A 12,389-nucleotide genomic window follows, 5' to 3' on the forward strand; every position below is an offset into this window, starting at 1 on the left:
TTTTGACACTCCCGTTAGCTCGCGCCTCCCTCTTTTTCTAGCCATACGACTCAGAGTAAATCAAGGACACAAACAAAGGGAGGAGTGCAGAAGGAGACAATGAGATATGAAATTCACTTCCCTTATTTCGCCTCCCAATCTCTCTCTCTTATTTCTTTCTAATCTATTTTATCTCCAACATTAATGGTTATTTATTATTATTATAAATCGAGGGACTGAAAATAAAAATTGAAATGAGATAATAATTTTCCTTCTCTAGCTGTTTGTGGAAACTCCAGTCCCAAGTCGAGCACGAGTCCGATTCGGGTAGAAATGTTCAACGAACGAAAAACAAGGGTCTCAAACGCAAGACCATATCGGGAGGTTGAAACGAGTCCAATGCAACTGATGAACATGTCAATCGAAGTTCATATAGATTTATTACGGCTAAACAAGCTCCCAATCGTCCCCGGTGCTCGCACCCTTGGCGCACTAAACAAGCTTCTTCTCGGCAACGGGAGCGGCCATACTACTTGTTGGGGGTTGTCATGTGCCGATTACAATACGGACCAGCGCACCGGCCAATATTGCTAGTAGACACGGTTGAGGTTCGTATATGTCATCCGTTATGCTATTCGGCATACAACGAATAAGCAAGCCAAACATAATGCCAGGTCCCGAAGTCCCGACAGTGAGAACCTAGTTCAAACAAAAACAATTAGCAACTAACACCAAAAACCGTACTCTAACATCATCTGATGGTGTCGTACAAAATTCAACCATATTTTGCATCAAGGACTAATTCGGATGAAATGACGGCTTTGTTTTCTCAGCCAAGTTTGGAATCTGATCGAAATCATTCATAATCTAATCAAACAATCAACACCAGCAGCAACTGGACGGAATCAAAGGATATTGCAACGGGATGCTACCGTGACAATATCTCAAAACATTAATGCGACTGAGTGTCTTACTCCACATGACAACACATGTGTGATTAGGGATGGCAACGGTTCAGTTTGGGGACGGAAATGTTATATCTATCCCATAACCACGAAAATTAACCATACCCATAACCGCAAAATAAGCATCGGGGATTATCTATAACCATATCCACCGGATAACGGATTTTCAATCGGTTATCGGTTATATACATCTTTATCAAAAAAAAAATTATATTCATCCAATTGACGCACTACAAATTTTAGTAGATACTAATTCTGCCATTAAATAGCCACATCCAATTACAAAAAAACATAACAATATATATTTGAAGTTGTTCATGATAAGCCAATATGATAAATTGGTCCAATAAAAAAGAAAAAGAGGACAAAAACAAATACGAAAGGAAGACAAAACAAATTGTCTAATAATTTCAAAACTTGTGACGACAAAAGAACGATGTTTGATGCATAATAAAGATAGTGTAGAATTGATGAGGTTGTTGGTATGCCCCATGTATGATGTTTGGTGCATAATAAAGATAGTATAGGGTTTGATGCATGCGTAATAAATTAGTACTATAGGGATAGGAATAATTGAATATGTTGTGGACATGATTCCAAGACTTCGAAACGCATAATTGAATAAAATTATAATATATATATCAAATATATATATATATATAAAATATTCGAATCGGATTCGGGTATAGATATGGATTGGATACCCTTATAACCATATCCAAAACCATAACTGAATAAAGTTCACGGTTTTTCCCCATATCCAAACCATACCCGAATTTTCATATCCAAATCCAATCCATGTGGGCGGTTATCAACGGTTATCGGGTTTAACGGTTAGAATTGTCATCCCTATGTGTGATTGGCTGTGAGATCGCCACAAGGTCATCCCCAATGTAGGGAAGTTTCCAGGATGCATTTTTGCTCATCCACATTAACTTGGGTGTACGCTCACCACACATCTCCAAGCTTGCCAAGTGTCCCCTTGGCTTAACCCTGGTTAACTGTGATTTAATAACTCTTTATTAATTTAATAAAGAAATAAAAATAAACTAAAAATAGACAAATAAAAAACCAAGTCTGCAACTCACTTCCCGAAGCGTTTATTCAATTTCAAAGAAATTGTCCTCCTCCACCAAATCATCCATGGCGTTTCGAATCACAGAAATTATCTCCTAATTGTAATTTTATTTATGTATAATTTTCTACTGGAAATTGCTCGAGCATTTGAAGCAGCAATGACGACCCTCTATTCATCTCACCTGTTATCTGCTTCCTCCCACCACCCCACGCCAACCACCCACAATTTGGAACAGTCTTCTGGGTACAAATTTTCTTCACTTATCTGTGCATCTTTGCTTCGGGTGAATGGAGGCAACCTGTGCTCCTTTCTCACGATGTCGATGGACCTCAACCCGTCAAATCAATTCACCCATTCCCCTTTAAATTTGTATTAGAATTTGAGATTTTAGATTTGGGATATTCGCCCAAATAACAGAAAAGGGAGAAAAGTGACAGCGGAGAGATATGGGAGGAGGGAGGAAGATGGGAGATGGACGGTTGGAGGAGGGAGGAAGAGGGGAGATGAACGGTTGAGATACAAATATTAATTAAAAAGTTAAAAGATAAATGTTAAAATGATTATTAATGTATTATTATAGTAAAATATTAACAACAAATGAAAATATTAACCAGGATTAAAGCAAGGGACACTTGGCACCTTTGGTGATGTGTGGTGAGCGTACACATAAGTTAACGTGGGTGGGTGAGCAAAAATGCACTCTAAGTTTCCATAAACCCTAATTCCAAGTGTCCGACCAACATTACCTAAGTACTCTAATGAAGCATATTCTATTCCAAGTTGCGATATTTTCAAGATTTCAGTGTCAACCAAAACAGGGTCACCTAAAATCTCAAACAAAGGACAACTTCTCAGCAACAGAATCCGTGCAATTCATAGGGAATACGTCCATTATTCAAAATCCAGAGACAAAATATATACAATATCGAACAAGAAACAGATAAATATAAAATTGGATTCAGCAGCTAGTGAAGAAAAGCATAAACAGCAGTAGAAATATAAACCAAAAGAGCCGTCGTGATCAAAACAACAAGCACCGCCACAGCATGGGCGGCGGATTTGCTGCCACACGACAGCAGCCCCAGCCTGATCTGGATCACATTCACCATCGACAGCACCAGAAACACGCAACCCATGACCGACCCGAAAGCCGACCCCAACATTCCGAATCTCAACACCTTCAGATTGATGTGGCCCCGGAACGCGTCCTCGACATCCTTGCTGTTGAGCAGGATGATCGCCAACTTCAGTCCCTGCGCCACCAGCGATGAGAACAGGAAGAAGCTGAAGGAGACAACCTCGAACACCAGCAGCTTCTTCGCCACGTCGATCCCGGCGTCGCACGATGTCCGGCTTGCGAGGCTCCTCTGCCCTGGAGTCGTCAGAGAAAGCCCCACGAAGACGGCGATGGTGAAGAGTGAGTTCACGTTGACAAGGCCGTCCAGGGCCGTGACGTGGACGCTTGTTGTTGACGATGATGACATCACTTCCCGGCCGTCATGGGTGTTGCACTCCCTTGGGTACTTGTCAGATCTGGAAATCAAGAGAAAAGACACAAAAACAATAATTTTTCAATACCAGATGTCAAATTCTGAAGCTGAAATCTTGATAGAGAGAGGTATGCCGTACTCATCCATGGCATCGAGATTGTAATGGTGCTTGGTTTGTGTATTTCTTTATTATCTTGCTAATGTTGTTGCTTGTAGTGCTTTCTGTTTGTTTCTTGAGAAGATGGAAGGAAAGGAGAGGGAAGGCGAAGGGGAACAGAGGAAGATGCTTTTGCTTCTTGTTATTGGATTTTCAATCTTCTCTTGAGCGAGGTCCGCTATATTCTTATGTAATCTTCATTTTTTTGGCATTATGCCCCGTTGTCAACAAAAAAGAAAAATGATCAATAGAAAATAAAGTCGTCTAGTTAATTATTATAGCTAATGGATAGACGGTTTTGTAATTCTTTTATATGTTTTTATACAGTTTGATGACTAAACGATTTTATATTTTTATTGATGTGACAGCTCGTTCCTAATTTTACGATTTTATTAATTTTAAAAGAGTAATTTGATGAAAATGCTCCCTAAAGACAAGGCTTTTGACTTTCGTTGACTATCGTTTAGAGAGATGTAGGACTCATTCTTTTAGCGTAATTGCGTAGTACGCAACGATATGAACGCGTGGGCACAAACGGAATCAAATTAGGAGTTACGATGAAAATTTTACGGACTTATAAATGTGAAGGGTAATTTGATAATTTCATATTTAAAGATATTTTATGACTTATTTTGTGAGCCACGTGGGCCCACACCCCACTCCTGCCCGTCCCGTGTCCCTTCTCTCTTCCTAACACTCTCCTTTTTATTTTTAAAACTTTTGGACCACTCTCTTGCTGCCATGTGTCCATTTCCTCCACACATTTCCGGAGCTCCCACTCTTCACTCACCTCGCTCGACTCTTCACTCACCTCTCTTGTGCTGCCACGACACGTCGACACCCCATCTCCCTCTCAATTCCCTCAGCTCTATTCCTCTGCAAACTCTGGCACCGAGACCGGCATGCCCTCGCCACTCCGGCGAGACGACCACCACGCACCACCCCAACCACCACGTCTCTTCCTCTTTTTCTTGTCACTCTCCCTTACCTCAACCTCTGTGTCCCTCACCTTCTCTGTGCTCGTGGTGTTGAGACGCCGAGACCACCACCGTGGTTCATTCTCCGGTGACCTCACCACCCTCAAGTTGCCATATTTTCAAGATTTCACTCTCAACCAAAACAGGGTCACCTAAAATCTCAAACAAAGAACTTCTCAGCAACAGAATCCGTGCAATTTACAGAGAATACCGCCAGACTGACATTCCATTATTCCAATATCCAGAGACAAAATTATATACAATTTTCATGATATCGAACAAGAAACAGATAAATATAAAATTGGATTCAGCAGCTAGTGAAGAAAAGCATAAACAGCAGTAGTATAAACCAAAAGAGCCGTCGTGACCAAAACAACAAGCGCCGCCACAGCATGGACGGCGGATTTGCTGCCACACGACAGCATCCCCAGCCTGGCCTGGATCACATTCACCATCGACAGCATCAGAAACACGCAACCCATGACCGACCCGAAAGCCGACCCCAACATTCCGAATCTCAACACCTTCAGATTGATGTGGCCCCGGAACGCGTCCTCTACATTCTTGCTGTTGAGCAGGTTGATCGCCAACTTCAGTCCCTGCGCCACCAGCGATGAGAACAGGAAGAAGCTGAAGGAGACAACCTCGAACACCAGCAGCTTCTTCGCCACGTCGATCCCGGCGTCGCAGGATGTCCGGTTTTCGAGGCTCCTGTGCCCTGGAGTCGCCAGAGAAAGCCCCACGAAGACGGCGATGGTGAAGAGTGAGTTCACGTCGACCAGGCCGTCCAGGGCCGTGACGTGGACGCTTGTTGTCGACGATGATGACATCACTTCCCGGCCGTCATGGCTGTTACACTTTTTTGGGTAGTCGTCAGATCTGGAAATCGAGAGAAAAGACACAAAAAAAAAATAATTTTTCACTTTCAGATGTCAAATTCTGAAGCTGAAATCGTGAGAGAGAGAGAGAGAGAGAGAGAGGTTGTATGCCGTACTCATCCATGGCGTCGAGATTGTAATGGTGCTTATTGGGTTTATGTATTTCTTTATTTTCTTGCTAATGTTGTTGCTTGTAGTGGTTTATGTTTGGGGTTTTTATCGTAGTTAGTCCTTGAAATTGAAAATCAATCAATATAATTCTTGAAAATAGGTGTCGCCAATCCATGTAGTCATTCTGTCATAATTCTGTTAAAAATTATGTTAAGTGTTGATGTGACACATAAATGGATCTCATAAGTTCTTTTTTCTAAAAAATGATCCTTGAAATTGACCTGCCACATCAAAATGGTCTCTGAAATTGACTGGTCTTTGAAATTGAAAATCGATCAATGTAGTCCTGCAAGTAAGTGCCTAAATCAATATAGTCATTCCGTCACCATTCGGTCAAAAATTTTGTTATGTTCTGATTTGACACATAAATAAGTCACACAAGTCTAATTAAATTAAAAAAAAAATTACAAATAGGTTTAATAATTTAATAGTTAATAAATAGTTGTCAACCCAAAAATCCAGTCCTGTAATCGCCTCCGATCCCAGTCCACATTTGTCTACCTCCTTGCTGCATATTCTCTATAAAAATAAAAAAATCTCAATACACCCATCTTTTCACACTTCAATACCCTTCATCGAATTGAACCTAGATCGAGATCACCTTTGATGACAGCTTGGTTGACTGGCAAAGACTTCTGGGATATCAACGTTAACATTTAGGCGATCAACATCCTTACAACCTTAATCTTGGAGAGCTTGTTCGGCGCTTTCCTGAAGGTATGGTGATTTAAAGAACAGCGAGGTCTGCCTTGAGATAATGATATTATAACTGAGGTGTGTCTATTGTTGGTTGAAAATTATTTCCTAACCCCCTCTTAGGCATTGGTTAAGCTTTGTGCTCTTGAGAATTTATGGAAGGGTCTCTCTTCGAAGTAGGCCTTATTGTAACAAAAATAAAATAAAAAATTCATTGTGCAAAAAGATATTTAGACAACTTTTTTTACCCACGTCAGCATATAACAGAAAATTTTACAAAATTGTGGCAGAAGGATCATATTGATTTGTGACATCTATTTTCAAGGACTACATTCATCGATTTTCACTTTTAGGGATCATCTTGATGGTGTGGGTCAATTTCAAGGGCAATTTGTGATAAAAACCTGTAAATCTTATGGGGCCCATTTATATGCCATATCAGCACTTAATGAAATTTTTAACAGAATTGTGACGAAAAGACTACATTGATTTATGACACCTATTTTCAGGGACTACATTGATTGATTTTCAATTTCAGATATCATCTTGATGGTGAGAGTCAATTTCAAGAATCATTTGTGATAAAAACCCTTATGTTTGTTTCATGAGAAGATGAAAGGAAATGAGAAGGAATGGCGAAGGGGAACAAAGGAAGATGCTTTTGCTTTTTGTTATTGGGTTTTGGATTTTCTCTTGAGCGGGGTTGGCTCCTTAAAAAGATTGAATTTTTTTTTTCAAGATATTTTGTAATCAATTCACGGTACTTTTTGATTATATTGGAACCGTTTATATTATAAATAACTTTGTAAGGATTAAAAGATCAATAGAAGTTCGTTATATCTATCGTGAAAAGAATGTTGTTGATGATGATTTGGTTCGTTTGAGTTTGTCATGCAGTTTGAGTCTAGTCTTTTTTTAGCACGCTTCTCCTTGCCATCAGTTGCTAGTTGCAAATATAGTTGGGGTCTTGTGGCCTCGTGATATTCTTATGTAATCTTCCTTTTTCGTTTGGGCTTATGCCCCGTAGCCAACCAAAAAAAAAAAAGATCAGTAGAAAATAAAGTCGTCTAATCAATTGATTGTAGCTAATAGATAGATAGTTTTGTAATTCTTATACTAGAGTTGCTCATATGTTTTTATACAGTTTGATAACTAAACGATCTCATATTTTATTGATTTTTTTAAGAGTGATCTTTACAAAGTGTTTTTATAATATGAATAGTTCAGATCATAAGAGCATAAAATCCCATAAATCGGGAAATTTTTCATTGTGACTGGAACACGAGTGGTACACCACATGTTTTTATATAAATGGTGGAAAATTTTAGGGTAAATTACATTTTACCCCCTCAGGTTTGTGGTCAATTTCAATTCCTTACAACATCTTTAAAACATTTCAATTTCATACATTTACTTATCATTTTATTTCAATTTCATACATCCGTTAGAAAATCCATGAAGTAAACCGTTAAGTGATGACGTGGTAAATATGAGATCCACATTTGTACTGACGTAGTTGCCAAATTTATCCCACGTGGCAAAAATAATAGTTTTTATGCATTTAAAATATAATAATATTTACCCTATTCAAAAAAAATAAAAAATAAATTAAAACCAAACAAACCCAGAACCCCCTAACCCTCCCCCTTCCTTACAACCTAAACAACCCATCCCACCCCACCCCATTGCACCCCACCCTAACCTCCCCCGCAACCCCCCACCCCACCCCCACCTTCCCGGAGACCGCCGCCACGCCCAAAAATCCCACCCAAGTCACCCTCTCTGTCCAAGCCCTTGCGTTTTTTGTGGGAGCGAAGACCGCACGACGAGTCTCTACAAATTGATTGGTCATAGGAAGAGAAAGAAGAAGAGAGAATAGTGCATGAGATTAGGGTTAAGGTTTGAGGACTCATCTCCTAGAGAGATAGGGGAGATAGAGAGAAGCAGTCAGAAATGGTGAGTGAAGAGAGGACTGAGAAGGGGATTTTTGGGAAGGGAGGTGAAGACAGTGGAGGAGAAGGAGGTGGGTTCCCGCGGGGGGGGGGGGGGGGGGGGGGGGGGGGGGCGGTGGTGGGGTGAAGGGGTGGGGGTTGCGGGGAGGTGGGTTTGAGTTTGAGTTTTTTTTGTTTTTTTTAGGGGTAAATTATTATAATATTTTAAATGAATAAAAAAAAATTGCCACGTGCCACAAATGTGGCCGCCACATCAGCTCTTAACGGATCAATGGATGGAAAATGTAACGAAGGTACTATATTGAAATAAAATAGTAGGTGAGGTATGAAAATGAAATGTTTTGAAGATGTTGTATGAGGTTGTAATAGACCTTAAACCTGAGGTGGTAAAGTGTAATTTACTCAAAATTTTAATATTTAAACTATTAACTTTTTAACACATATCCCACCATTTGTATAGTGACACGTGGTATATCACCTCGTGTTCCGGTCACACTGAAAAAATCTCTCCATAAATCGGCCACATGGTGAATTAAAGGAAAACTCCTTGTCATTCATTGATGAGCCAAATTAATCTCTCTTGAATCTGGAGATTTTTTTTTAAGGATAATAATTGCATGGCTCTAAAAGACGCTAAGCTATAGTTGAGTGGCGGGCTACGGCCTAGCTAGACGAGTGACGAGTTAGGACTTAGCATCTAAGTGACTAGACGGACTAGACAGATTAAGTAAACTTGTTATATTTCATATAAATAAGTAATTATCTACCCCTATACTTGTTTTTACCCTAACTTTTGATTGATAAAAGGTATGCTATTATTAATATGTAGTATAAACATAGCCAAAACAAAATAAAAAGTACAAATATTATTGGTGAGAGACAATGGGGTCTTAAAAAGAGAAAAAATAATAATAATAACAATAAAAGTGAAAAAGTCACTTGCCGATTAAAATAAAAGAAAACGAAAAGTGTAAAAAATAAAAAAATAAAAAATAAAAACTAATGAAAATGGTTTCAAAATTTTGAGTTTTAACGACAAGGATAAAATAAAGAGTAAAGTAAATAGTACCAGGATTGACTTTTTAGTATAAAAATATGGTTTTTCATTACAGTAAATAGGGCTGGAAAAAAATCCCAAAAATCCCAAACCAAACCGAAAAAATCCCGATCCCAAACCAAAAAAATCCCAAACCAAAATTCCCGAAAATTTCGGTATGTCATCCCGAACCAAACCGAAATTTTCGGTATGGGATTCGGGATTACATCTCCATTTTTTCGGTATTCCCATACCGAATAGAAATAAATATTATATATATATTATTTTTTAATTATAAGAGAATTATTTTTTAATTAATGGTATTGGTAGCCACTAGTGTGATTAATCTTTGTCTCAACTAAATAACTAATGTTTGTTTGTTCAATTTGTTTGTTTCTATATTCCAGTTGTCTCAACTAATGTGATTAATCTTTGGATATTAGTTTCCTGCATACCTAGCCACTAGTGTGATTAATCTTTGGATATTAGTTTCCTGGATATTAGTTTCCTGCATACCTAGCCACTAGTGTGATTAATATGTGGATATTAGTTTCCTGCATACCTAGGCAAATCAAGGAAACAAAGGAGCAAAGACCATTATGCATGCATGAACATATCAGTATACATATATTGTATATATATACACGGACAAGGTGGGTACAGGGCATGCAATTAGTTGAGCTCAAATTTTTTTCTTTTGTTTTCGAGTACACAATATAGTTGTTATTTCAGACATGGGCGCCGCCAAAATTTTCATTTAATTACAACTATGTGGAGGAGGAATCTAAGTTGGAATGTGGGGTGAGATGGCATTAGCCCAAAAACTTTGTGCACAAATGGGTAGTGGGTAGATTGAAACTTAATTTTAGCCCAAAAACATAATATGTCAAATTTTAGTCCAAAAGCCCAAAAACATTTCGGGATTCCCGATTTGTCCCGAAATCCCGAAATTATTTCGGGATTCCCGAAAATTGGGATTCCCGAAAATTTGGTTTGGGATTGGTATTGAATTTGGGATTCCCAAAAATTTCAGTTTGGGAATCGGGACAAGGATTTCGGTATGGGATCCCATACCGAACCACCCCTAACAGTAAACGGTACCGGAAACTTTTCGTTAAAATTCATAAAAAAAATATGATGGGCTCTTAAAACAAAAAAGTTTGAATAAAAAACTTAAACAGCAACTGACAACCTTTGGCAAAATGACAACGTGTAGACAAGCCATCTTCTTCTTCGAATGCGTCGTCGGTCTGCATAAAAAAAAATTCAGATTCCGGCATAGCTCTCTATAGATTTCCGCCTACCATACCTAGCTCCACCCAAGGAGCCACTTAACAAGCTTTCTGATTTTCAGACTGAATAGGAATTGTTGCAGTGACAACTCACCGCCTAACGCCTAGGGGCTGCCTTGGGTGCTTTTTAGAACACTGAATACTTTCATTCTCATATATTGAAATGATCTCATTTCTCCACTTGCAAAAAACATATCTTAAATGTAGAAATTTCATAATCGTAACCATTCAGTCCCTTAATCTTCATTTGAAAATCATCTCTATAAAATCATTCGAATCAGATATCGTTTAGTATCCAAATGTATCAATAAATCAACGATGTTGATACCAAGTAGCATATCATTAAACAAAAATTGAAATGAGATTATAATTTCCCTTTTCTAGTTGTTGTGGAAACCCTAGCCCCAAGTCAAGCACAAGTTCGATTCGGGTGGAAATGTTCAACAAACTAAAAAACAAGGGTCTCAAACGCAAGACCAAGACCAACAGTTAATCGGGATGTTGAATGCAACCAAATGAACATGTCAAGCTGAGTTCATACAGATTTATTATGGCTAATTATGGCTGTTCCGATGAGTTGATGTCTCCTACAGATTTATTATGGCCAATTATGGCTGTTCCGATGAGTTGATGTCTCCTCCCGTCAAGAAGGGAAAGACACCAAAAACCATATTCTAACATCATCTAATGGTGTCGTACAAAAGTCAACCATATTTTTCACTAGCATCTGGATGGAATCAATGGATATCACAATAGGATGCTACCGTGACAATATCTCATAACAATATCGCGATTGAGAGTCCTACTCCACATGACAACGCATATGTGATTGATTGGCTATGAGATCGCCACAAGGTCATCGCCAGTCTGGGTAAGTTTATCTCCAAATATCTGTAACCCATAACCCCTAATTCCATGTGTCCGACCGACATTACCTAAGTAGTCAAATGAAGCAAAGTCTATTTTAAGTTACCTCTTTTCAAGATTTGTCACTCTCAACCAAAACAGGGTCACCTAAAATCTCGAATAAAGAACTTCCGTGCAAAGAAATCTGTGAAATTCGCATAGATACCGTCACAATGATATTTCAATACCTGGAGACAAAAATATGTAATTTTCAATAAGTTCTATTTGAGAGCAAACACTTTGTAATTTGTACAAAGACTTTTGGGACGACAAGGAGATTAAGATTGACACATGTGGTAGACTTTTTAGTAGTTGTATTCCTTTGGTATTCAAGTCAGAAACATTATTAGATAAACTAAAACTCCACTAGCTGATATAATGCATAAGTGATTCTCGGTGATAAGGTTAATCTTTGGTAAGGTTTTCTTAATGGGAGGTCTCCTAATCGAAGACCATTGCATACATTATATAACTGAGATCCTTGCACTCTCACTTTACATGCAAGTTTTATAGAAATACTCAAGCCCCATTGAGTGAGCCTTGCTTTCCAGTTGTGTAGAGTTGCAGAAGAACTTCGGTTTCTTGCCCTATTTCCTGAGACGATGTTTTCTTTAGGTTAGTGGTTAAGTTGATATAGAGTCAGTCCTTATATTGCTTAAGGGTCTATCTTATATTTGATATCAGAGCCCTCACATATCATTTAACCTTATGTAGAAAGCATCAAGAAATTTTAATTTGTCTCGCAGGTTATAGAACTGGAACTGTATTGATAGGAGCATATTCATGCGACTTAAATGGCTTGTTCTCGTACA

The 12,389-nt window shown here is 38.6% G+C and overlaps 2 protein-coding genes across 2 annotated transcripts; both read right to left on the reverse strand.

Moving 5' to 3' along the window:
• Positions 1 to 2,870: 2,870 nt before the first annotated feature.
• On the reverse strand, positions 2,871 to 3,872 carry LOC137726949 (uncharacterized). Its single transcript, XM_068465898.2, has 2 exons — positions 3,652 to 3,872; positions 2,871 to 3,555 (listed from the first exon to the last, which is right to left on the reverse strand). The coding sequence occupies exons 1-2, from the start codon at positions 3,657 to 3,659 to the stop codon at positions 2,988 to 2,990; spliced, it is 576 nt and encodes a 191-aa protein (XP_068321999.2). The 5' UTR covers positions 3,660 to 3,872; the 3' UTR covers positions 2,871 to 2,987.
• A 1,003-nt stretch (positions 3,873 to 4,875) lies between these two features.
• Positions 4,876 to 5,727, reverse strand: LOC137727136 (uncharacterized). The gene is made up of 2 exons (XM_068466078.2): positions 5,641 to 5,727; positions 4,876 to 5,525 (listed from the first exon to the last, which is right to left on the reverse strand). The coding sequence occupies exons 1-2, from the start codon at positions 5,646 to 5,648 to the stop codon at positions 4,961 to 4,963; spliced, it is 573 nt and encodes a 190-aa protein (XP_068322179.2). The 5' UTR covers positions 5,649 to 5,727; the 3' UTR covers positions 4,876 to 4,960.
• Positions 5,728 to 12,389: the final 6,662 nt, after the last annotated feature.

The sequence above is a fragment of the Pyrus communis genome, chromosome 5, assembly GCF_041283825.1.
Source record: "Pyrus communis isolate YQ-2024b chromosome 5, ASM4128382v1, whole genome shotgun sequence".
Classification (NCBI taxonomy): Eukaryota; Viridiplantae; Streptophyta; class Magnoliopsida; order Rosales; family Rosaceae; genus Pyrus; species Pyrus communis.